At 40.9% G+C, this 27687-nt stretch overlaps 1 protein-coding gene across 2 annotated transcripts in view; it reads right to left on the bottom strand.

The window, feature by feature from the left end:
• Window positions 1-3898: 3898 nt before the first annotated feature.
• The window catches only part of HEATR3 (HEAT repeat containing 3), a 66819-nt gene continuing 43030 nt past the window's right edge, over window positions 3899-27687 (bottom strand). Inside the window, exons 15-16 of one of the 2 annotated variants that reach the window (XR_008665256.1) lie at window positions 5079-5182; window positions 3899-4390 (exon numbers count right to left, since the gene is read on the bottom strand). Coding sequence is in view for 1 of the 2 variants with exons in the window: in XM_055331516.1 (XP_055187491.1) it covers window positions 5162-5182 (21 nt within the window). In the remaining variant the exon portion in view is untranslated. Of the gene's footprint in view, window positions 4391-4754; window positions 5183-27687 lie in introns of those variants that run through there. The other variant, XM_055331516.1, reaches the window with a different exon arrangement.

The following is a 27687-nucleotide window of genomic DNA, read 5'->3' as shown; positions in this document are numbered from 1 at the left end:
GATTTCCCAGAGTGGTTATTTGCCTGTCTTCCCAATCCCTGTGATTAACAACGACAAGGAAAGGGGAATTTTAAGTATTTTAAATCCTAAAGAGAAAAAATAAGAGTGAGCTCGTTTCCTGCGTGCCCTCTGAGGTTGGTCCAAAGTCCAGAAGGAGTCCCTGATGCCCTATTGGGGCCGTTTTAGGAAGGAGCTCGATATTCCGGAAAGTTTGGGGTTTTTTGGCAAAGACGAAAGAAATATTGGTCAAATTACAAAGCATTGCTCTACAGTTTTTCTTGCTCAGAGAAGAACATGGCCATAAATAGGAAAACACACCCTAAAAAACCCTAAAGAATTTTGGTTCATCCTATTTGGTGATTTTCTACAAGTCAGTATTAAAAGTGTTCTCAGAATGCAATTTGATCCATATGAGAATTACCAAGCCAGGAAAATGAGTAGTGGTATTCTTCAGGCTATTTACACTGACAAATTATACAAAAATAAAGCATTGTATAGAAACAGGTTGCTTTTGGGGGCGCGTGGCTGGTTCAGTTGGTGGAGCCTCGGACTCTTGATCTGGAGGTTATGAGTTTGAGCCCCTGGTTGGGTGTAGAGATACCTAAAAATTAAAGAAAAAAAAAAAGGAAAAGGTTTATTCTGACAAACTTCAAACTTGTTTTAAAATTCAAACAAGAGGTTCGCCTGGTGGCTAAGTGGATTAAGCATCCAGCACTTGATCTCAGCTCAGATCTTGATCTCAGGATCCTGAGAGTTCAACCGTGTGTTGGGTTCTATGCTGGGCATGGAGCCTACTTAAAAAAAAAAAAAAAAAAAAAAAAATCAAACAAGAAAATTGGAAAGCTGAAAAAAAAGTAAACATTATCAAAGTCCCACCATCTAGAAACAATCTCCAAAAAGACTTTGTTAAAACATTTCCAAAACTCTGTCCCTGCACATGCTATGTGTCAAGATAGCCTTTTTTATTTTAAATATTATTCAGTCTTTAAAAATATTTTTTCAGATATCAAAGAACACATTACATGCCACTGATAACTAAGCCAAAAAAAAAAGTATTCAAAGTTAGTAATAGTTCATGCCAGAAATTAACATTTGTTATATTGGAGAGCCCATTTGTTCAGGCAAACCTTAAAAATTACTAAAGTATTGGCAAAATTATCAAATGAGTTGATATAAATAAAAGAACTTTGTGAAATGTGGGCTGAGAGGGAAGATATTAGTTTGTTCACCTGCAGGGAATGCTGACTAGTTAGCCCCATAACACACCCATGTTTCAGAGCATTCATTCAGTAAATCGTGGCTGAATGTCTACCATTGATGCAGAGCTGAGCTATTGCTTTAGAGAGGATAAATAAGCAACCAGGGTCTTTGGCTGGCTGCCATTAATTTACTGTCTGGCTAGGAAGGAAAAAAGAGGTAAATATTTAAAGTCAAATTGCAGTTTATTAATTTCAGCAAATATGTACCATTGTTGGGGATATGGCAATGAACAATACTGATGAGGTCCCTTCCTTCATGGACCTTACATTCTAGTGGGTAAGGTAAGCATGTAAGGTCAGACAGTGGTTAAGTGCTACGAAGAAAAGAAAGCAGGCTAAAGGGATAGTAACAGCCTGCTATTTTAAGATGGGCTAATCAGGGAAGGCTTCTCTGAGGAAGTGATATTTGAGCAGGGACTTAAATGCAGCAGTAGGTCATAACCATCTAGGGAATGATCTGTCAGGCAGAGAGAATAACAAGTGCAAAGGCCCTGAGGCAAGAATATACTTCATGTGCAAGACAGCAAGGAAATGCAATTGAGTGTTGAATATATGCCATGCTATAAAGTTGTAATGAGTGTTGAATGTCAACCATGGTATAGAATTATAAAGTATTTCTTTTGGAAGTTCCCTCAAAAATCATTCAGTTTAACGTAAAACAGTGGAGAATTTTAAATACACAAAAATGTATTCATTTTCCGCAACATATCTGCAGTGTTTTTTCTCAAAATAATCTACTATTGCATTCAAAGAGATAGACTACACTAATTTCAATAAATTTTGATTACTCAACCTTTTCATTTTGCTATTTAGAACAAAAGAACAGACATTTATTAGTCTTCAAAACCATCTGCATTAAATTGATGAGCCAAAAAACACGGTTATCACAAACTCAGACATTTTGCTCCATAATCTAATCTCCTATTCATTATCAGTATTCTTATTCTTAGGGGGGAAAATGTTGAGTCAATGGTTTTAACTTGGAAGATTTACTGAAACATCAAGATTCTGCAGAGTAAAAATCAAGTGGAAAAATGAGAAGAGGGGATCCCTGGGTGGCGCAGCGGTTTGGCGCCTGCCTTTGGCCCAGGGCGCGATCCTGGAGACCCGGGATCGAATCCCACATCAGGCTCCCAGGGCATGGAGCCTGCTTCTCCCTCTGCCTATGTCTCTGCCTCTCTCTCTCTCTCTCTCTCTCTGTGACTATCATAAATAAATAAAAAAATTAAAAAAAAATGAGAAGAAAGTGAATTACCCAAGAATCAAGCAAATTTAAATATGATTTCATTGATTTATTAACTTGAATAAAACTGAAGGGAAATTGCACACACACACACTACTACATGGTATTATTAATAGTTGTCATTATAATTAAATCTTAGGCAGTGTGTGATTATATTACTTCACTCCCGAGTTAACAAGAAACACAAACGATAAGTCATAAAGTTATTAGTATCTTCAGTGTTTAGGTTATGAAGCATTTGCTCCAGGTATTAATAATCTTGGACGTAGGGCCCATTTACAAACCTTCCCCTTTTGCACACAATATACATCCTTGTACTGTGGTTTTTTCTCCCTCATGAATTCAAACAGGATTCCAAGTAGGAGCATCTTTTTCAATGACATTTCAAAATAATTGGCAATGTGGAGGCCTGTATCTTGTTCTGGACAGTCAAAACTTCTTCCATTCCTATTTTAGAAACAAAATTGCTTAAATTCTGTGCCATTCTGGGATCTTTGGTGTGAGTGTGTGTGTGTGTGTATACGCGTGTGTACATTTAGGAGCTTTTTAGTATATATGTTATAAAATTCACCCATTTTAAGTGTACACTTTAATGAATGATTTTTAGTACATTTACAGACTTATGCAGCTATTGCCACAATCTGATCTTGGAATGTTTCCAACACCAAAAAGATCTCAAGAGCTTCTTTGTAGTCAATCTGTTTTCCCAACCCCATGCCCAGGCAAGTACTAATCTACTTTTTTATCTCTATAGATTTGTCTTTTCTGAATAACCTCTATTCTGGTTGGTGTTTCTATAGAATTTGACCATGGTAGCTTTTATAGCCCCCACAGAGAATTGCTTGCTTAGCCTAATGACAAAACAAAACAAAAAACACTGCCACAATGAGTGTATTTTCTCAAATTTCTGACCAATCTGTAAAAAAAGTTCCAGACGTTTTTTCAGAATCAAGTTTATACAAGGCTGTTAAGGCAGCTCTTGCTACCATCTTTCCTCTTGTCCAGGAAATAGCTTCCTTGGCCATGAAAGCCCAGAAACTCAGCCAAGTTCCAACACCAAAACAATCCTCTGCATTTTACCATTTATTTTTATTTTTTTAGATTTTATTTATTCACTTGAGAGAGAACATGAACAGAGGGAGAGGGAGAAGCAGACTCCCTGCTGAGCAAGGAGCCCAGTGCAGGACTCAAGCTCAGGACCCTGAGATCATGACCCAATCTGAATAACTATTTCTTTTTAATACATCACTGCAGGGCAGTCTGTGGGAGAGGATGAAGACCCTAGATAAGGTGGTCTTGCCTAAGCAGGTGCTCACTCACAACTGCTTTTGTCAACTGTCATTGAAATTGCATTTCTAAAGACAAAGGTTCTTACTATCCATCAAAATCTCACTCTAGAATATTGCTAGAACCTTCTATTACTTGAAATGCAGTCCAGACATTCTCCTTGAAAAAGTTACTTGGTATGATTGTTAATTTATCACCTTGATTGCCCATGGGGTGCTCAGATTGAACATTATTCCTAGGTATGTTTGTGAGGATAGCTATAGGTGAAACTAGCATTTCAAATGGGTGGACTCAGGAAAGTGGATTGCCCTCCCTCATGTGGGTGGGCCTTATCCTATCAGTTGAGGACCCAAATGGAAACAAAGGTAGAGGAAGGAGGAATTTGTCCCTTTTTTCTTGCCTTGCTGATGGAGCTGGGCCATTTCATCTCATCTTCTCATTTTTACACCATTGGCATCCCTGGTTTTCAGGACTTGAGACTCAGACTCAATTTTATCACCAATTTGACTGGGTCTCCAGCTTGTAGATAGCAGACTGTGGTACTTCTCAGTCTCCATAGCTGCATGAGCCAATTCCTCATAATAAGTATCCATACAAATCTCTACAAATGGATATATATTATGTATACAATTAATCCAAATAAGTCATACATATGAAAATGAGAAGTGGGGGTGCTGCTGTAATACCTAAAAATGTGGAAGTGGAGAAGTATCTTTGGAACTGGGTAATGGGTAGAGAAATGGAGTTTGAAAGTTCATGCTTGAAAAAGCCTACATGCCATGAATAGACATTCATTCATTCATTCATTGATAAGATTTTATTTTTTTAAAGATGTATTTATTTATTTTAGATAGCATGCAAGAGCAGGAGGAAGGGCAGAGGGAGAGGGAGAGAAGCAGACTCCCCACTGACCAGGGAGCCCGACGTGGGGCTGGATCTCAGAACCCTGAGATCATGACCTGAACCAAAATCAAGATTCTGTGCTTTAACCAACGGAGCCACCCAGGCACCCCAAGATTTTAAGTAATCTCTACTCCCAATATGGGGTTCAAGAGTTGTACGCTCTACCAACTAAGTCAGTCAGGAGCCCCACTAATAGATCTTTAAAAGTAATTCTGGTTGGGATGCCTGGGTGGCTCAGGGCATGATCCCAAGATCTGGGATCAAGTCTCACATCAGGCTCCCTGCAAGGAGCCTGCTTCTCCCTCTGCCTGTCTCTGCCTCTCTATCTCTGTGTCTCTCATGAATAAATAATTAAATCTTAAAAAAAAAATTCTGGCAAAGGGCACCTGGGTGGATGGATATGCTTCCAACTCTTGATCTCAGCTCAGGTCTTGATCTCGGGGTCCTGAGTTCAAGCCCCATGGTGGGCTCATGCTGGGTGTGGAGTTTGCTTTAAAAAAAAAAAAGTAATTCTGATTAGAGGTTAGAAATTAAAGATGAGAACTGTAGAGAAAGCCTCAGTCTGCTTAGAGATCCCTAAGTGGTCATGAACAGTATATTGGTAGAAATATGGACAGTAAGGCCATTCTGAGGAGGTCTCAGATGGAAATGAGAAACATGTACTGGAAACTGGACAAAACGCAGTCCTGGTTATAATTTGGCAGAGAAGTGGCTGCATTGTGTTCGTTGTCTTCTAGTGTTTTATGGAAAGCAGAAATTGCAGACAGTGAAACTGGGTATTTAACTGAAGTGATTTCTTTAAAAAAAAAAGGGGGGGGGGTTGAAGGTGTGGCTTGGCTCCACCTGGCTGCTTATAGTAAAATTTGAGAAGAAAGAAATGACTTAAAGACAGAATTGTTAAGCAAAGAGGAAGTAGAATTTAATGATTTGGAAAATGTTCAGCCTATGCATATTGCAAAAAATGAGAACATTACGGACATGGCCAAGCAGCCATTTGAGTTATTGGGTAATGAGTGTGGGTGTGAGCCACAGATTAATCAGCCACCCCAGGAGGATAACTGCCAGGAGTAGGAGATGGGAAAGAACGAACGAAGGAAGGCTGTCAGACCTCAGGGGTTTCATGGGATGAGCCCACAGAACTAGTTAGCTGAGGTCACCACCATTCTTCAAGGAAAGAATGACCTCAAAGGCAATCCAGAGGCCATCAGGGCTTTCTCCCTGGTTTCAAAGTCTTTAATACTTGAACACATACATACAATCCAACAAAACAAAATAGCTCCGTGACTTCATATTTTAATGATTTCCAGAGTAAAATCACTTCTTGAGTGCTCAGGTGCTTAGTTGGTGCTCTGCCCTCTATGTCCAAACACCTAGTTTATTATTCATTTCCATCTGACTCCCCTCCAGTATGTTTTGTGGCAAGCAAATTCAACAAGAGAATTGCTACAAACAGCAGTAAATATGTTTGGAACGTGTACATCATGCTTTGCCTCAAAAGAAAGCAGAAAGGCAAACTTTATTTCTGGATGTGTTGTAAGCCAAGCCACAGGGGACTTTTCTAAGGTAAAATGCACAACTATGGGTGCCAAGTTTTCCCTTATTGTGTATCTAGCCCAAAAGGCATTTCATTCAAGAAAAACTTGATTAATTTAAGTTACAGAGTTACCCTAAAGTCTTTAGACAATCTGATAGGCTTTGAAAAGTGCAGCCAAAATAGCGAGAGGCAACTTCCGTATTTGTTTGGTGGAAGTGCAAAAAAGCCAACTAAAAATTTGCAGACTCAGGACAAATGGACAGAACCCATTATACAGCAAGGAAAGCAAGTCAGAGAGCAGAGCACAGACCTCAGGAAGCCACATACCATGTGCCACACATAGAAGCTGCTGAGGTTACTACTTAGGAAAAAATACTATGACACCCTGCTAGTGGAACAGTTTCAAATCTGCAGCCCCAATCTGCTTTGAAACTAGTCTACATAACAAATTTAAGACATAGATACTGAAAGTCATTTCTCCTAGGGCTGGAGAGAATATTTGAGACTCGGTTATTCACTGTCAGTAATCGCAAGGGACTATGACCACAGCAACATGAGATTTTTGACCTTGTTCAAAGTTCTAAAACTGGACCTGAAAACACACAACCATAATGAATGTTCAATGATTAATCAGGATCTGTGAACTGATGGTTGAAAAACAGTGAGTTATAAGATACCACTTCTATCTTGCTTTTTAGATTGTAATTAGGGGTGTGTGTGTGTGTATGTGTGTGCATATAAAGCATTACAATCTCACAGGTGACACTAAGGCTGTATCAGCTTGACTGTTCAATCTGGTCAAGTCACGCATCTTGCCAACGTGGCTACAAGGTGGTGACTTTGACTCCTAGCAAGATCAACAGCTGCACTCACCCTCTTGGCTGAAATAACACCCTTCCCAGGAAACACCTGGATACTTAACCAGTTGGTGTCTTTGCCATTCATTCATACATTCCATCCTTCATTCCACTGTAACTCTAGGGTACAAAGATGATTAAGTCAGGGGAGTTGGTCACAGTCCAGTTGTCCATGGGTGTGTTCATGTGTTTTCTAGTTAATACATGTCATCTTTTTCCAATCGGCTGACGTACAAGCACCTGGAGGACAGGCTTGAGGGATATAATTCAAATGGGGCACCTGGGAGGCCCTGGAGCAGAGTGTCCTGGTGGCACATCTTTGGACTCCCAAGTGGTAAGAAGGAAGAAAGAAGAATGATCCAGGAGAATCTAGTTCAGCAGATTTCAAAGACCAAAGAGTACACGCCCCTCCTGCCCCTACTTGTAATAGTGCTGTGGACACATGTAGTAACCACCCCTGTTCTAAAGTTGTTCAAACCCATTTTGTTGGGATCAGGCAGTTGAGAAAATTTGACTGCAGTGGAAGATTATGTTCATCTACGATTCTATATGACCTATGGCTCATTCCCCCAAAATCACTGTGAATTAAATATCTTGCTATGAAGTATGAGAAACCCCAAAATAACGTTATTTGTATTTTTCATAGCCATTCCAACTCATAAAATATGCAAAAAGCAAGAAAAAGTGGAAAGTGCATAAGAAAGTTTCTTTAAAAAAAAAAAAAAAGATTTTAGGGGGATCCCTGGGTGGCGCAGCGGTTTGGCGCCTGCCTTTGGCCCAGGGTGCGATCCTGGAGACCCGGGATCGAATCCCACGTCGGGCTCCCGGTGCATGGAGCCTGCTTCTCCCTCTGCCTGTGTCTCTGCCTATCTCTCTCTCTCTCTCTGTGACTATCATAAATAAATAAAAATTAAAAAAAAATTAAAAAAAGATTTTATTTATTTATTCATGATAGACAGAGAGAGAGAGAGAGAGAGAGAGAGGCAGAGGGAGAAGCAGGCTCCATGCCCAGAGCCCGACACAGGACTCGATCCTGGGACTCCAGGATCATGCCCTGGGCCAAAGGCAGGCGCTGAACTGCTGAGCCACCCAGGGATCCCCCATAAGAAAGTTTCTTGAGGGGAGCCTGGGTGGCTCAGTTAGTTAAGCAGCCAACTCTTGATTTTGGCTCAAATCATGGTCTCAGGGGTGTGAGATTGAGCCCTGCTTCAGGCTCCTGTGCTGGGCGTGGAGCCTGATTAAGATTTCCTCTCTCTGTCTTCCTCTGGACCCCCATCCCCGAAAAAAAAAGAAAAAGAAAGAAAGAAAGTTTCTTGAAATGTCCCTGTGGTTGGACCAGCTTTTATGTAGTACCTACCACATAACGGGCTTCCAGGGAGAGGAAGAATAAAATAAATTCATTGTTCACACACACAGTTGGAAAAAATTCAACTTCATGCATCCCTTTGAATTACAATACACAAAAATCTGTGTTTCTCAGATTGATAAACATTAAACAGTATGTTACCCAGTACTGGTGAAGATATAGAAGAAACGAGTCTTGTTCACTGCCTGCAGAAGGACAAAGTGGAGAAAAGGCTTTGGAGGATTATTTGGGTCCTAGCTATCAAATTCAAAATGCATACAGCATTAGTCAGCTCTAGCTGTAGTGACAGAAAACCACAGACCAGGTGGCTTCAACAACAGAAATGTATTTTCTCACTGCTCTGGAGGCTAGAAGTCCAAGATCAAGGTGCCATCAAGGCTGGTTTCTGATGAGACCTCTCTCCCTGGCTTGAAGGTGGCATCTTCTCCCTGTGTGCTTTACATGTGCACATGTTGACAGAGACAGAAGTCAGGCATCTCTTCCCATTCTTATAGGAACAGCAGTCATATTGGATTAGAGCTCTACCCTATGATCTCACTTAACCTTAGCTACCTTCTGAAAGGCCCCATCTCCAAATAGGGTAGACAGGGAGGTTAGAGCTTCAACATATGAATGGAAGCGGGGGGCACAAATGTGGTCCACAGCACCCAGCAAAGCTACTTTTAGAAATGTATTTTAGGAGCACCTGAGAGGCTTAGACGGTTGAACGCTTGCCTTCGGCTCAGGTCACAATCCCAGGGTCCTGGGATGGAGTCCCACATCGGGCTCCCTGCTCACTGGGGGAGCCTGCTTCTCCCTCTCCCTCTGCTGCTCCCCTGCTTTCTCTCTCAAATAAATAAAATCTTTTTAAAAATAAATTTATTTTATATATTTTCATATGTGCATATAGCTCTTTGAATAAGAATATTTAAAGTTGCTTTGTGGGATCCCTGGGTGGCGCAGCGGTTTGGCGCCTGCCTTTGGCCCAGGGCGTGATCCTGGAGACCCGGGATCAAATCCCACGTCGGGCTCCCGGTGCATGGAGCCTGCTTCTCCCTCTGCCTGTGTCTCTGCCTGTCTCTCTCTCTGTATGTCTATCATAAAAATTAAAAAAAAAAAAAGTTGCTTTGTCTGCAGTAGCCAATATAAGCATCCATCAAGAGGAGTCTAAACAAACTAAGGTACACTCAGTCAATAAAATACTACTACAGGCCTGTTGAAATGAACAAACCAGCACTAAACATGTTGACATAGAGAAATCACTAAAATGTATCATTAAGTGGAAAAAGCAAGGTGAAGAGCAGTGTGTAGAATATGATCCAATTTCTATTAAAAAAAAAGCTTAAGTACCAATATTTTCTTTAAGGACTTGTAAGAAACCATTGACAGTTATTACCTGAGAGGAGTGGACTTGGAGCATGGGAGGAAGCACTTGTTCCTTCTAACCTTCTGTACTGTGTGCACTTTGCCCACCCTCTGTTCTGTGGAGGTATGTTACTTTGTTAAAAAAAGAAATTGAGATAAATTTCACAGAGTAAAATCTTCACCATTTTAATTACTGAAAAGTGGTACTTAGTATGGTCACAATGTTTTGCAACCATCACCTGTAGCAAGTTGCAAAAGTTTTCATCACCCCAGGTGGGCAGGAAGTCCTCTTTCCCCCCTCCCCAGCCCTTGGCAGCCATTAATTTGCTGTTTCTATGGATTTACCTATTGTGATGTTTCATGTACATAGAATCATATAACAAGTGGCCTTTGTTTCTGGCATCTTTTACTTAGAATAATGTTTTCTTTCCTGGGTTTTTTTTTAAGATTTACTTATATGCACAAAAGAGAGAGAGAGAGCATGAGCAGGGGGAAGGGCAGGAGAGGGAGAGAGAGAATCTCAAGCAGCCTCCCCATCAATCGCAGAGCCCGACACAGGGCTGATCCCCACGACTCCAAGATCACAATCCCAAGATCAAGACCCCAAATTCATGACCTGAGCTGAAATCTGAGTCAGATGCTCAGCTGACTGAGCCACCCCAGGTGCCCCTCTTTTCAAAAAAAAAAAATTTTAAGTACTTTCCACAGGGCAGCCCCAGTGGCTCAGCAGTTTTAGCACCACCTTCAGCCCAGGGCATGATCCTGGAGACCCAGGATGGAGTCCCACGTCGGGCTCCCTGCATGGAGCCTGCTTCTCCTTCTGCCTGTGTCTCTGCCTCTGTGTGTGTGTCTGTGTGTGTGTGTCTCCCATGAATAAATAAATAAAAATCTTAAAAAAATAATAATAAAGTAGCTTCCATGACTAACATGGTGATCAAACTCATGATCCTGAGATCAAGAGTCTCATGCTAGGGGATCCCTGGGTGGCTCAGCGGTTTAGTGCCTGCCTTTGGACTGGGGTGCGGTCCTGGAGTCCCGGGATCGAGTCCCGGGATCGAGTCCCACGTCGGGCACCCAGCATGGAGCCTGCTTCCCCCTCTGCCTGTGCCTCTGCCTCTCTCTCTCTCTATTATAAATAAATAAATCTTAAAAAAAAAAAAAAGAGTCTCACGCTCTACCGAGCCAGCTAGACACTCCTAGGATCATGCTTTTGAGGTTCATCCATGTGGGATATGTATCCCTTTTTATGGCTATATGAATATACCACACTTAGTATTTTCATTCATCCATTAATGAACATTTGGGCTGTTTCCTTTTGGCTATTGTGAATAATGCTGCTATGAACATTTGTGTGCATGTTTTTTTTTTTAAAGATTTTATTTATTTATTCACAGAGACAGAGAGAGAGAGGCAGAGACACAGGCAGAGGGAGAAGCAGGCATCATACAGAGAGCCTGATGTGGGACTCGATCCAGGATCCCCAGGATCATGCCCCGGGCTGCAGGCGGTGCTAAACTGCTGTGCCACCGGGGCTGCCCTGTGTGCATGTTTTTATTTGAATACTGGTTTTCAGTTCTTTTAGGCACGTACCTGGGAGTGGAACTGCTGGCCCATCAGGTAATTCTATGTGTAATGTTTTGAGAATGAATATTGGTTTTTCTTGTGCTTAAATGTTTAATTTCATGCCATAAATCAAACTGTATAGGACAGGATTTGAAAGATCTTTTAGTAGAATCTCTAGAACAAATAGACACTGACAACGGACATTATCTGAATTAAATTAGTAACTTGGATTTAACAATATATTTCGACTTAGGGCCTGTTAGATATCCTGTATAAAGTGGACACTATAATGTTCTTGCTATTGAAAACAGCGTATCTCAAAAGCATGTAAGTATTCTTTTGATAACACTAATATCTTAAAATATAATGCAACAGGTAGTATTCTAATTTAAGAGATATTGTTTGTTCATTCAAAAAATAACTATTGGCCACTTCATGCCCATTAGGATTGTTGTTATAAAGAATATAGAAAATAACAAATGTTGTCAAAGATGTAAAGAAATTGCAACTTTTGTGCACTGTTGGTGGGAAGGTAAGATGGTACAACTGCTATGGAAAACAGTATGGTGGTTCTCAAGAAATTAAAAATAGAACTACCATATGATCCTGCAATTCCATTTCTGGGTAGCTAAAGAATTGCAATCAGAGATTTGATTATATATATATATATAATACACGTTCATAGCACCATTATTTACAGCCAAGAGGTATAAATAACCCAAGTGTCCATCAACAGGATGAATGGATAAATAAAATGTGGTGTCTGTCTTTCTCGATAGATACATAGATATAGCTATATGGAAAAATATTCATTATACACCCACGCACAATGGAATAATATTCAGCCTTAAAAAGGAAGGAAACTGAGGCAGCCTTGGTGGCCCAGCAGTTTAGCGCTGCCTTCAGTCCAGGGTGTGATCCTGGAGACCCAGGATTGAGTCCCATGTCAGGCTCCCTGCATGGAGCCTCCTTCTCCCTCTGCCTGTGTCTCTACCTCTCTGTCTCTGTGTCTCTCATGAATAAATAAAATCTTAAAAAAAAGAAAAGAAGGAAACTCTGGGGTGCCTGGGGGGATCAGTTAGTTAAGCACCTGACTCTTGATTTTGGCTCAGGTTGTGATCTTGGGATCATGAGATCAAGCTCAACCCAGGCTGCGTGCTCAATGGAGTCTGCTTTGGATTCTCTCCCTTTCCCTCTTTCCCTCTGCTCCTCCCCACTGTGTGCTCTCTCTCTCTCTCCCTCAAATAAGTAAATAAATCTTTTAAAAAAAGGAAGTAAACTCTGATACATGCTAAGACATGTTAAATGAGATGTTAAATGAAATAAGCCTGTCATAAAGCAATATTATATGATTCCACTTATAGGAAGTCCCTGGAATAGTTAAATTCATAGAGAGAGCAGAATGGTAGTTGCCAGGGGCAGGGGGAGTGAGGAGAAGGGAAGAGGAAGCTAATGTTTAATGGGGACAGAGTTTCAGTTGGGGAAAATGAAAAAAAAGTCCTTGATATGGATGGTGGGGATGGTTACACAACAATAATTTCCTTGATGCCACCAAACCATACACTTTAAAAAGGTTAAAATCACACAAATTTATGTGATGTATATTTTACCACAGAGAAAGGAACATACACAAACACCCAAAAGTAAATAAAAGTAACTATTGGAAGAAAAATAACTGCTGAGCTGCTACTAAAGGCACTGAGGGTATAGCAGTGAATGAAACATATAAAACATAGTCCCTGCCTTTCTAGAGCTTACTATCTAGTAGGGGAGGTGATGACAAAAACTCAATACACAGAGGCACCTGGGTGTCTCAGTTGAGTGATGAACTCTTAATTTTGCCGCCAGTCATGATCTCAGCATGGTGAGATGGAGCCCCAAGTCCAGCACTGTGCTCAGCAGGGAGCCTGCTTCTCCTTCCTCCTCCTCCCTGCCCTCTCTGCTCTTTCCCACCACTTGTTCCCTCTCTAATAAATAAATAAAATCTGTCAAAAAAAATCAATATGCACAGAGACTTAGATCTACATCCATATGTACCTTTATAAAATCATAGTTTCTTTTTAAGGTACAGATGTGCATTTTTTTCTGTAACTTTCTTTTCACTCCACGACCTTAGACATCTCTCAGTGTTAGTCCATGTGACTACTTGCCTCCTTTTTAAACTCTGTACAGATGTGCACACTGAGACTACACGGTAGTGGGCAACTGGTCAGCTCAGTCAGCGAGGTGTCTACTTGGCTCAGGTCATGATCCCGGGGTCCTGGGATCAAGTCCCACGCATCAGGTTCCCTGCTCAGCGGGAGTCAGCTTCCCCCTCTCCTGCTCCTTCACACTCTCTCTCTCACAGATGCATGTGCAAAACTGGATAAATCGAAAGAAAAGAAAAGAAAAGAAAAAAAAGAAAAGAAAGAAAAGAAAAGAAAAGAAAAGAAAAGAAAAGAAAAGAAAAGAAAGAAAAAAAAAGAAACAAACAAGACTACACTGTAGTGACTTAGCCATACCACTGTGAGAGGGACATTTAGGTAGTTGGCAATCTTTTGCTGGTATAAACACTGCTCTGAGGAAGATCTTCAGAGAAGCTCATGTCATTCTACCTCTTTTAATAACAACTCTATTGTTACTTTTTAAAATTAACCCCAGACCTACCCAAGCAATCATCAAGGTGATTCCCCTTTTCAGAGGCACAAATGCAGTGTGGATAAGCAAGTTCTTGTAGTTTTTATACCTGTTGTCTCTCCTAAATGAAAGCATTGTTTTCCAAACTGGGGTGTATTGCTCTAATTTTCCAGTATCTCATTTCATCTCATGCCTGTTAGGTAAGAGCTTAGCAATTGCCTTATTGGGCTGCACTTTCACACGTAGTACAGCAAGAATTTTCATCCACACGCTAATAGATGAGATCTTGAAACAGCCTTGAAGTTAGATGTTTGGACCTCAGAACCCAAACCCAGGCATCTGTGGGTTTAGAGTTTTAGAGTGAAAGATTTCCCTTTTGAATTTGCTTTTCATATAACTGGCAGTGAAATGACATGGCAAATGTGGGGGTGCCATCATATTTTTCCACGAGAATTTTTTAACATGTTGCTTTCCCATTTCAAATAACTATATTGTTCTCATCCTAAGCAGACCGAAATATAATTTAATCTAGCATCAAATTAATTTCTCTAAGAGATATAAACTGACTTAAGCAATTTTTGATATCTGCAGAAGGAAATGGAAATGAGAATTCTATCCTAAGGTGAGAAATTTAAGATAATCACCTTGCACATTGACAAACATTATTCCACGAGTATGGCTAATGTACAAAGCAATGACACGCCCAGAATATAAATTTATGAATTTACAAACTTTTACACACATACACAATTCCCCACACACACACAACTCAACTTTAATATTTCTTGTGTTGCTTTGGGTTTTCCTGAAAGCAAACACTGAGCCAAGGTGTCAAGTGCCAGCATTTTATGTGGCAGGTGATCCCAGAGACACAAGTGGGGAGAGGAGAAATCAGATAGACAAGAGAGGGCAGCAATGAAGGTTTGTTTTCAAGCAAGGTCTAAGACTTAATCCTGCTGGAGAACTCTGGGACCTCCGAGTCTCCCCACAGAGTGGGCAAGAGTCTTGGGTATTTACACACTTCTTGCCAGTCATTGATGGAGGGATTCTGGTGGGGGAGAGGAGGAGTTTCCTCCATTCCTTATACTTCTGAGCTGTCATGTTGGGGCCAAGGGGGACCCTGGAGCCAAAGAAAGTCAGCAAGCAAGGAAATTTGGGGACTGGTAGTTGGAAGTCTGGCTGATATGCACCAAAGTGGTAAGCATGAGGGTAGATGTGTGCAAGGCAGCATTGCCACATCTTTCTTCCTGAAACTTCTAAGTAAAATTCATGGCCTCTTCTTTTTCTTCCATAATTTAGTTGGCTGTCCATATCATTACACATATGACAGACATTCACATTCTCTTTCATTCTCTGCAGAGACTCTGCAAGTCCCCTCCCTGCCACCTCCCACAGATTGGGAGGAACAGAGACTCCCTCACCTCTCATATCCAGCAGGAAAGAGCATGGTGACCACCATGTAACATGCAGCTTGCAGATGCTCAGTTCTTTCTAAAGCCCTCTTTAAAATTCTAGAACACGGGAGGTTTCTCAGGTTTCTAGTTGTCATTTTTCTTTTCAAATGTTAAGAGAAGAAATGTGGGCCAATTTATGGAATTAAAAATACTATGTTCTAAATGTATATGTCAAATGGTGTTAAGTACTAAAGAAGAAAAATACAGCAGAGAAAGGCAGTATATTTTTTCTTTTTACCGTTTGGTGATTCAAACTCTAGGATCTTGTGCACAGTCACACAAATACTAGAATATTCAGCATTGTCTGTAGCAGCAAGAGACTAGAAACAATCTAGACATCCATCAATGTAAGATGCATCTGTATAGCATTTAACATGTGTTGGTCACTGTTCTGTTTCACAAATATTAACCCACTTAACCCTCAACAACAAACCTGTTCAGTGGCATGGTCTTTATCATTCCCTTTTTCGGATATGAAAACTGAGGCACAAAAATTAAGTCATTTGTCCATATTTACACAGTGAGGATAGGGTAGAGTCAGGATTCAAATCCACACTATCTAGCTCCAGAGTCTAATCTCTTGAGCTAGATGCAGGGCTGCCTCCCTCTCTATGGAAAAACTAATTAAATCATGGTTCCAACCCTTCAATAGAATTCTGTGGAGCTGCTGAAAAGAATTGGGGCAGTTGTGTACACATTGATGTGGAAAGATCCCTAAGATACTAACAACATCAAGGAGTAAGCTACCATTTGCATCCCAAATGGGAGAAGAACACATACATGTGCTTTGTTATGCAAAGAGCATTTCTAGAAGGACACATGCAAAACCAATAGGGGTACTTTCTGGAGAGGAAACTGAAGACACAAAAACTTTTCATGGACGTTTTCTGGCATTTTTTAATTGTTTATCATACACATGTAATACCTGTTTTATAATATATAAGTTAAATATAACTTTAAAAGATTGAAAGGATCTATAACTTCTTTTATTTTTTTAAAAGATTTTATTTATTCATTCATGAGAGACACACACAGAGAGAGAGAGAGAGGCAGAGACACAGGTGGAGGGAGAAACAGGCTCCATGCAGAAAGCCTGACGTGGGACTCGATCCTGGGTCTCCAGGATCACGCCCTGGGCAGAAGGCAGCGCTAAACCACTGAGCCACTCAGGGATCCCCTAACTTCTTTTTTTTTTTTTAAATATATTTATTTATTCATTCAGAGAGAGAGAGAGAGAGGCAGAGAGAGAAGGGGGCTCCATGCAGGGAGCCCGACGTGGGACTCAATCCCTGGGCTGCAGGCGGCACTAAACCGCTGCGCCACCGGGGCTGCCCCACCGGGGCTGCCCCCCTAACTTCTTTTATTTTTTATTTTTTTTTAAATTTTTTATTTATCTATGATAGTCACACAGAGAGAGAGAGAGGCAGAGACATAGGCAGAGGGAGAAGCAGGCTCCATGCACCGGGAGCCCGACGTGGGACCCGATCCCGGGTCTCCAGGATCGCGCCCTGGGCCAAAGGCAGGCGCCAAACCGCTGTGCCACCCAGGGATCCCCCCTAACTTCTTTTAATAGAGCAATGAAAAATGTCCTGTTTTGAATTTTCCAAACTTATTTAATTTTTTATTTAATTTACTTATTTATTTATTTTATTTACTTATTTATTATTTTATTTACTTATTTAATAATTCAAGGTGAAAGACCAAAAGCCCAGTCGGTTGAGTGCTCAACTCTTGATTTTGGCTCAGGTCCTGATCTTAGGGTTGTGAGGTCGAGCCCTGTGTTGGGCTCCATGCTCAGCATGGAGTCTGCTTAAGGTTCTCTCTCTCTAAAATAAATAAAATCTTAAAAAAAAAGAAGACTGTGCTGATTTTAGACATTTTCTGACTTTGTTAGTAATCTTTGAACTAAAAAAGGAAAAAAGGCAGTCAACTATTTCAAACAGCTTTGTGAAATCATTTTGGCTCCATGGCCTATACCTGTTCCACCGTCTGCAATTTAAAATCTGATGGCCCTAAAAATGATCCACTCTTCCTATTAATAGCGTATATTTAAAAACATCTTCATTTCTTCCTATTTTACTCGAATAACTTTGTCTTTTATGTTAAATAAACTCAAGAAATTGGTCCCTACAAATGAGAGTAGCAAAGTGTTTTTCCTGATTTCATAGTAAATGGAAGTAATTAAAGAAGCTCCTTTATTCAAAAGGAATTTTTTCTTTTCATGGACAGGCATACATTGCTGAAAATGTTAAAATTTTAGGGCAGCTGTGTTCTCAAAATTAGGATTCCTATATAAGATTAGAGAGGATAAAAATATATTTAAACAAATATTGGAAACCACTTGCTTATAATTTCTCACTCTGCATAGAAAAAGGATAACTCAAGTTAATTCTGTTCATTAAAATAAGAAAATAATTAAGTGGGCCAAATAGTTTCAATTAAAGATATAAATTTCTCAAATAAAAATAAATAAATAAATAAAATAAAAAAATAAATTTCTCAAATAGAGCAAAATTCGAGACTCTTCTACAGTATAAAGACATAACACTTTTTTGATTAGGTAGTAAAACTAAGGTGAACTTTTAACTGGAAAAGGGAAGAAGATAAAAAGCGTATGACTCAAGACTGGAAACTCTCAATGCTTCTTACCAAGAGAAGTAGTAAACGGGCTTCAAGGTATAGGAGGGGAAAAAAACCAATATGCTTAAAAAGGAAATTAAAATCTCTTAGGGAAATGCTTCCTCAACTCAAACTACAGGTATGTTCATCTAACTTGGGCCTGAGCTTCCCATTTCAAGAAACAGACCATTATTTGATCATTTCCAGAAACTGGAAACCCAGTGCCCTCCTGGGGCTTTCTCTCTCCGTCCTCCACATCCAGTGCATCACCAATTCATTCATTCATTCGCTGAAAGTCAACGAGCAATTGTGACTCCATCCTTCAGCTGCTGTCTCTTTCTGTTCTTGACAAGTTTCCCCAGAAGCTTCCCCTCCCTGTCCCACACACTGTCCAGCCCCCTTCAATCTGACTTGGAAACTGGAATCACTTCATAGAGTGATTGCTAACATCATCAGTGACATCTACATCCCTAAACCAGTGGACCTTAATACATGTTCCACATGATTGGTCCTGTCCACCTTCTGAAAGCATTTCCTACCTTTTCACTTTTCTGAATTTTCTCCTACCTCTCAGGTCATTTCTTCTGTTTCCCTTCAGGTTCATCCTCCAGCCAGGTGACCAAAAATGAGATTTCTCCAAGGCATAGTCTCAGTCTTCCATTTTCTTTTTACTTCTTTCTAGACGAGCAGTCCTCAAAGTGTGTTCCACAGATCCTTTGGGGGTTCCCACAAGGTCAAAACTATTTTTTGCAACAATACTAAAATGTGACTTGCCTTTTTTGCTGTGTTGGCACATTGGCCTGTGGGCACAAAAGCATTGGCTCATAAAACTGCTGGTGGTTAGTATGAATCAAGGCATTGGCACCAAACTGTACCAATACTCATTGTATTCTTCCCTATTGTGCACTTACAGGAAAAAAAGCTGCACTTAGGATTGTGATTGATGGAGATGCCTGGGTGGCTCAGTTGGTGAAGCATCTGCCTTTGGGTCAGATCATGAAGCCAGGGTCCTCGGATTGAGCCCTGTGTCAGGCTCCCTGCTCAGTGGGGAGCCTACTTCTCCCTCTCCTGATTCCCCCCACCCTGCCACTCATGCTCTCTCTCAAATAAATAAAATGTTAAAAAGAGAATGTGCTTGATGTTGTATGTTAAGTATACTGAAATTTTTTTTAAATGTGCTTGATGAATTAGTAAAAAATATTTAATTTTATTAAACCTTGACTCTTGAATATGTCTCTTTCCATACAGGTATCAGTTATTCTAGCACATTTTACTAAAAAGATTATTTTTTTATTGAATCAATTTGGCATCTTAGTGGAAAAGCAATTGGCCATGTAATTATAGGTCTATTTCTGGACTTTCAATTTTGTTGTTTTTTTTTTAAAGATTTTATTTATTTATTCATGAGAGACAGAGAGAGAGAAAGAGGCAGAGACACAGGCAGAGGGAGAAGCAGGCTCCATGCAGGGAGCCTGTTGTGGGACTCAATCCTGAGTCTCCAGGATCACGCCCTGGGCCAAAGGCAGGTGCTAAACCACTGAGCCACTCAGGGATCCCCTAATTTTGTTCTTTTGATCTCTGTGTTTTACTTTAATCCCTGTACTTAAAATCAGGTTGTGTAAGTTCTCCAAATTTGTTCACCTTTTAAAAAGTTTTGGATATTGTAAATCCTTTGTATTTCCACATAAATTTTAGAGCCAGCTTGTCAATTTCTACAGAAAAGCTTGCTGAGGTTTTGACTGGGATTGCTTTGGATCTACAGACCAATTTGGGGAGAAATGTCATCTTCCAATCCATGCACATGGTATCTTTCTCCATTTGTGTAGGTTGTAATTTCTCTCAACAATGTTTTGTAGTTTTCAATGTACATATCTTTCTTCTTCTTTTTTTTTTTAAGATTTATTTATTTTAGAGAAGAGAGGAGGGGCAAAGGGAAAGAAAGAATCCTGAAGCAGGGGCAGCCCTGGTGGTGCAGCGGTTTAGTGCCGCCTGCAGCCCAGGGCATGATCCTGGAGACCCTGGATGGAGTCCCACATCAGGCTCCCTGCATGGAGCCTGCTTCTCCCTCTGCCTGTGTCTCTGCCTCTCTCTCTCTCTGCATCTCTATGAATAAATAAATAAAATCTTATCCTGAAGCTGATTTCCCACTAAGCATGGAGCCCAAGATGGTGGGCCTGATCCCAGGACCCTAAGATCATGACCTGAGCTGAAATCAAGAGCTGGCCGCTTAACCAACTGAGCCACTGAGGTACCCCTATCCTGTGTATCTTTTATAAATTTATTCCTATGTATATTTTTGGATGCTATCATAAATATGATTATCTGAATTTCTGTTGGATTCTGCATTACTAATATGTGACTGTGATATATTGATCCTGTATCCTGTGATCTTGTTAAACTTATTAATTCTAATAGCTTTTTTGTATGCTTTTAAGGACTTTCTATATATATGTCAATTGCAAATAAAGGTAGTCTCATGTCTTCCTTTCTAGTACATGTCTTTTACTTACTTTTTTGCTTTATTATACTGGTTAGGATTTCCAATATGATATTGGATAAAAGTAGCCAGAGTGGAAATCCTTGCCATGTTTCTGATCTTAGGCAAAAATAATTCAGTCTTTCACTGTTAAGTATGATGTTAGCTGTAGGTTTTTTGTAGATTTCTTTAAAAGGTTGAGAAAATCTCCTATTCCTAGTTTGCTAAGAATGGTAGGTTTTTGTCAAATGCTTTTCCTGCATCTATTAAGAGGGTCATATGGTTTCCACGTCCATTCTGTACAAGTAACAGAAAATGTGAATCACTGGTTTAAATCATAATGACTTTTTTATCTCAGAAAAAATCCAATGAAGGGGTTGGTTACCTCCCTTCTGTGGCTGAAAGATGGATCCAGTAGTGCTGCTTTTGCATTCAATCTGTTGCAATATGTTGTCATGATTGAAGTATAGGAGGAAAATCTAGACTCACACAGATATTATTAATATAAGTCAATCACAGTAATTCCATTCCCCTTATCAGTGGTTGAAGTAAGGTATTTGACCCAATTCTGGCCGCTGATAATGTGAGGCTACAGCAGGCTGGCTGCATGCTGACCAATCTTGCCTCCTCTTTTGGGGCACAGACTAAGATTTCATTTCTCAGCCCCTTATGCTGTTAGGTTAGGGTGGGAAATAGTTCTAGCCAAAGCAATGTGGGCAGAAATAAGACTTGCCACTTTGGAGCTTGGCCCTAAAATTTCAAGTGATATCCCTGGGTCACTCTCTTTTGCTCACCCATAAGGCTAATAAAGGACTGGACTCCAATATTGTGGAAGCATGTCAAAGAGTTTACAGTTAAGTCTTAAAATCGGGTTGTGTAAGTTCTCCAAATTTGTTCACCTTTTAAAAAGTTATTTTGGATATTCTAAATCTTTTGTATTTCCTTTTTTTTTTTTAATATTTTTTTTGAATTTTTATTTACTTACGATAGGCACACAGTGAGAGAGAGGCAGGGACACAGGCAGAGGGAGAAGCAGGCTCCACGCACCGGGAGCCCGACTTGGGATTCGATCCCGGGTCTCCAGGATCGCGCCCTGGGCCAAAGGCAGGCGCCAAACCGCTGCGCCACCCAGGGATCCTTTTTTTTTTTTTTTTTTTTTTTAATCTTTTGTATTTCCACATAAATTTTAGAGTCAGCTTGAATCCTCAAGAGAGCCACCCAACTTTCACAGAACTGTGATGTAAGAAATAAATTTTTATTGTGTTAAGCCACTTGGTGATTGAGATTGTTAAAGCGCATAACATTAAGTACTCTGATACAGAGATCTGCTATGAGGGCTTCTGGGACAGGTATTCAGCTCTTAAAGACACAAGAGGAGGGGTGCCTGGGTGGCTCAATCAGTTAAGCATCTACCTTTGACTCCTGATCTTAGGGTCCTGGGATCAAGGCCCATTGGGACTCCCTGCTCAGCGGGAAGTCTGCTCCCTCTCCCTCTGCTACCCGCCCCCCCACAACTTGTGATAACAAATAATAAAATCTTTTAAAAAGACAGAGACATAATGAGGGGAAAGTCCCCTTTCTGGCTCTGGACTAGTGTCTACAACCACAAAAGGGAACTAGCCTATGTGCTAAAGAAGGCAGAACAAAAATTGGAAAGAGACTGGATATTTGATGATGTCAATGAGCTGCTGAATCAACCAGCCCTCTCACTGTATTTTATGTGAGACAGTAAGTTCACTACAATTTTAGACAGTGGATCCATGTTTTCTGTTGTTTGCACTAAAAACCATCGTATCTGATACATAACAAATCAAAAACTCATCAGTTTTCTCCTAGCCTGCTCCTTTTTTGGTGTTTCCTGTTTTGGTAAATGGTAATACCATCCAACAAGTTATGTAAGCCAGAAACCTGACTCAACCTTGACGCTTGCCTCCATCTTACTGTTTTCCCCATGTGTCTAATCCATCACCACCTGCTGTTTTATCTTTCTACTTCATCAACAGTACACTGATCAAAACCAACACCATCTATCTCCCAAACCACCCCAGTAACCTCCTGGCTGGTCCACCTGCTTCTCCTCTGGCTCACCTCTAATCTTCTCTTCACACCATAGCCAGAGCAGAAGTTTCCAAAATTTTAGCCTGATCATATCACCCTCTTTGTTAAAAAATACTTGAGGGACTTCATTTTCCCATTACTTGTAGGATAAAGATGGAACATCTTAAAAAACCCTGGCAGTCTGAACCCCATCCTGCCTCGCTAGTCACACCTTGCAATGAACACCCACCATATGGAAGCTTCTACTGACCCCTCATCTTTGTCTCACTCTCTCAGGCCCCACCCAGGATCTTTGTAGATGCTGTTCCCTCTCGCTGGAAACTATTTTCCTTGCTTCTTCTCCAGGAAGTCTTCCCTGGTCTCCAGTGTGGCCTCAGCTTTAGGTACCCTCTTTGTAGTACTTGCCACTTGCAATCTTACATAGATTATATCTGTCTCCTAATAGCCCACAAGCTCTGTAAGACAAGGACTATATTTGCTTACCTTGGCATCCTCTATAGCTAGCAGAATGCCTGGCACATGGGAGCTTCAAGAAATCCAATGAAGAATGAAGTGCTATATGAAGAAAGAGTAAATATATGGTACGAGACACTCTTGAGTGTCTAGAACACTGACTCCTGATCTTATCTAAACGGTTAGAGAAAGTTTCCCTACGGAATTACTGATTCTATTTTTTTAAGATTTTATTTTTAAGTGGGGATCAAACTCACAACCCCAAGATCAAGAGTCACATGCTGTAATGAGTCAGCCACATACTGTACTGAGTTTTAAAGGATGACTAGGGGGCAGCCCCGGTGGCACAGCGGTTTAGCGCCGCCTGCAGCCCGGGAGGGGTGATCCTGGAGACCCGGGATTGAGTCCCACATCAAGCTTGTTGCATGGAGCCTGCTTCTCCCTCTGCCTGTGTCTCTGCCTCTCTCTCTCTCTCTCTCTCTCTCTGAATAAATAAATAAAATCTTTTACAAAATAAATAAATAAATAAATAAAGGATGACTAGGAAAAAAAAAAGGATGACCAGGGGTTAACTAGATGAAGAAAAGAAGCCTGGCAGTGGGTATGCATATGCATGTCACACAAAGGAGCATGGCACACTCAAGCAACTGAAAAAGAGCAGAATGGCTGATGCTGAGTGAGGCAGCCAGCAGAGCAGGAGACCAGAGGGCCAAGCAGAACCAGACTATGCAAGGAGTTATGGGTAGGATAACCACATAATTCAGTGTCTACACTGGAGCATTTGCTTTTTCAGCCATTTAAATATCAGTTTCCTAAGTTTCCATTTTCATAGAATTTCAAACAATGAGAAGTTGCAAGAATAGTTCAGAGAAGCCCCATGTACCTTTTCTCAAGTTACTATCTTTCTTTTGCCCTATTTGCTTTATTATTCCATCTAATTTTCCTTTTTCTTGAATCACTGCAGAGTAAATCAGAGACATCCTGTCACTTTACAAAGATATTCTCTTCCATAATGATTGAATCAGGGAATCAAACATTGAAAAATTACTGTTTTCTACTTGTTTTTGCAAATTCCACCTGGTCAGTTGTCTGTTTTATCCATTATAGCAGTTTCTATACTGGTCCCACACCCATTCCTGAATCTCACATTGTCTCATCAATTCATTTTGATATTCATCCAGGGCCATTTTGGCAGTCAAATAGAATGCTATTGATAATTATGCTGGGCTAACAGGCACAAATCCAGACTCTATCAGGCAAACCTGGCCCTTAGGTCTGGCTACTTACAGGATATGGTGAGGATTCTAAACCTTTTATCTTGTGGGTAATGGGAACCATTGAAGTGATTGAGCATAAAAGCCAGGAAGAAACTTGAGTAAGTTCCTGTTTTAAGAAGACTACCTTTGGGGGATCCCTGGGTGGCGCAGCGGTTTAGCGCCTGCCTTTGGCCCAGGGCGCGATCGAATCCCATCCCACGTTGGGCTCCCGGTGCATGGAGCCTGCTTCTCCCTCTGCCTGTGTCTCTGCCTCTCTCTCTCTCTCTCTCTGTGTGTGACTATCATAAATAAATAAAAATTAAAAAAAGAAAAAAAAAAGGATCCCTGGGTGGCGCAGCGGTTTGGCGCCTGCCTTTGGCCCAGGGCGCGATCCTGGAGACCCGGGATCGAATCCCACGTCGGGCTCCCAGTGCATGGAGCCTTCTTCTCCCTCTGCCTGTGTCTCTGCCTCTCTCTCTCTCTCTCTCTCTGTGACTATCATAAATAAATAAAAATTTAAAAAAATCTTATATAAAAAAAAAAGACTACCTTCGCTCCATTGTGAAGAAAATAAAATGGGAGCAATATTTGCGTAATAAATAAATGTTGAGTGAATAAAGAAATTTGTTAAGAAACAAATGCATCTAAAATCGCTCAGAATACTGATTTAAAGTTTGAAGAGTAACCAATGCAATACATGGGCAGCCCAGGTGGCTCAGCGGTTTAGCACTGCCTTCGGCCCAGGGCATGATCCTGGAGACCAGGGATAAAGTCCCACATCAGGCTCCCTGCATGGAGCCTGCTTCTCCAACTGCCTTTGTCTCTGCCTCTCTCTCTCTGTGTCGCTAATGAATAAAATATTTAAAACAAAAACAAAAAACAAAAAACAAAAAAACCCCAATGCAATACAAAATTGCAATTCTCAACCTGATGTCCATGCATGAATCAAAAAAACCCATAAACATTCTGAACTCTGCTGATGCAGAATGCAGGTATGTGCATGTGGCGGTTTCAAAAGATGTCCACTGGGGTGCCTGGTGGTTCAGTCAGTAGATAATGAGACTCTGGATCTTGAGGTTCTAAGTTTGAGCCCTCACATCATATAAAGATTACTTAAAAACAAAATGTAAACATATGTGTGTGTGTGTGTACCAGTTATTTGATAACCCTCGCTTCAAGAAGTGGAACTGAATTTTCCTCCCCAAGTGTGCATTGGACTCAGTGACTTGCAACAAATTAAATGTGGCAGAAGTGATGGTGTGTCACTTCTGAAACTAGCTTTCTCCTCTCTCTCTCTCTCTCAGATACTGATTCTGGGGGCAGCCAGGTGCTATGTCATGATGACATTCACAGTGAGGAACGGAGGCCTCCTGCCAACAGCCATGTGAACGAGCCACCTTGGAAGAAATCTTCCAGCCCCGGTCAAGACTTCGGTTGACTGCAACTGTGGCCAACATCTTTCCTACAACCTTGTAAGACTCTGAAGAACCACTCAGCTAAGCTGCTCCTAAATTCCTGACCCAAAGAAATTAAGAGATAATATTTTTTTTTATTTTAAGCTACCCATTTTGGGATAATTTGTTACACAAAAGATAATTAATGGGGTACATTTGGATGAGGAGTCTATGATTTTCATTAGATTCTCAGTAAAACTGATGATCTGAAAAAGGGTAAAAATTACTACTCCAAAACAGGTATTAGATTTTTAAAAATCTTTGGTCTATAGTTTCTACTGGTTAATTTTTATACAAGTTTGGGATTAGGTTCAACAAATGAGAAAATTCAATTCTCCAAACCACTGGAAGACTCAAAAGATTGTTTAAAAATGCTGTTGTAGGGGACTCCTGGGTGGCTCAGCCCTGCCTTTAGCCCAGGGCGTGATCCTGGAGTCCTGGGATCGAGTCCCAAATTGGGCTCCTTGCATGGAGCCTGCTTCTCCCTCTGCCTATGTCTCTGCTTCTCTCTCTGTGTCTCATAAATAAATAAATTGAGGCCCACAACAGGCTCTGCGCTCAGTGGGGGAGTCTGCTGGAGATTCTCTCCCCATTTCCCTTTGCCCCTCCCCCCACTTGCGTGCGGGCATGGGCACATGCTCTCTCCTTAATAAATAAATCCTTTTTTTAATAAAGATTTTATTTATTTATTCATAGACACAGAGAGACGAGGCAGACACACAGGCAGAGGGAGAGGGAGAAACAGGCTCCATGCAGGGAGCCCGACGTGGGACTCGATCCCCGGTCTCCAGGATCACACCCCAGGCTGCAGGCGGTGCCAAACTGCTGCGCCACCGGGGCTGCCCTAGATAAATAAATCTTTAAAAAAAAAAAAAAGGGCAGAGAAAAGCAAACTTTACCCCAACCTATCAAACTAAGATCCAACAGTATATCTAGTAGAAATGAAGTACTTTTTCATTTTCTAAGGAAAGTCTACCATTAGACCTAACCATAATTCTGACATGATAATATATCTATAAATTATTGCTAAGGAAAAAGCCCAAGTTAGAGAACACAATGTTCCCATACAGAAACAGTATATTCTTATACATATAAGTGGATATGTCCAGAAAAAGTTCTAAAAGGATACAATATTAATCAGGGATTTTTCAGCTTTAAGCAGCAAAAACTCATCATGGCTGTCAAAAAATAGTTTATGAGGCACCTGGGTGGCTCAGTGGTTGAGCATCTGCCTTTGGCTGAGGTCGTGATCCTGGGGTCCTGGGATTGAGTCCTGCATCAGGCTCCTCGCAGGGAGCCTGCTTCTCCCTCTGGCCAAGTCTCTGCCTTTTCTGTCTCTCTCATGAATAAATAAAATTTTTTTAAAAAGTTTATTATAAAGTTCTAGAGTAGGCGACAAAATTGATGACAGGGAAGGAGGATCAGGTTCTCCAAGTGGACAGGAAATACAGGCACAGGGCACCAGGGACCCAGTACAGCCATAGGAATGGTCTAATAAGAAGCTGTCCCAGAGGGGGGATCCCTGGGTGGCTCAGCGGTTTAGCGCCTGCCTTTGGCCCAGGGCGCGATCCTGGAGTCCCGGGATCGAGTCCTGTGTCGGGCTCCCAGCGTGGAGCCCGCTTCTCCTTCTGCCTCTGTCTCTGCCTCTCTCTCTCTCTCTAGGTCTATCATGAAATGAATAAATAAATAAATCTTAAAAAAAACAAAAACAAAAACAAAACTATATTAAAAAAAAGAAGCTGTCCCAGAAAAGAAGTCACCATTTGGCCACAGGCCTCTTGGTGCCACCATGAATATGTCAACTAACCCTTGACATGTGTTGGTGCCACAACACTCTAAGTCCTATGGCAGAATCATCCAAAAGACCAAGAATTTCTTTGTAACAGACAATCTATTGGTATCATGGTCTATTTAGAAGAAGACTTAAATCTGAGCAATATTAAGA

Source organism: Nyctereutes procyonoides, unplaced genomic scaffold (assembly GCF_905146905.1).
Source record: "Nyctereutes procyonoides isolate TBG_1078 unplaced genomic scaffold, NYPRO_anot_genome, whole genome shotgun sequence".
In the NCBI taxonomy this organism is placed as follows: Eukaryota; Metazoa; Chordata; class Mammalia; order Carnivora; family Canidae; genus Nyctereutes; species Nyctereutes procyonoides.
The sequence above is the reverse complement of the archived record's forward strand: the minus strand, read 5'-3'. Positions and strand labels throughout refer to the sequence as shown.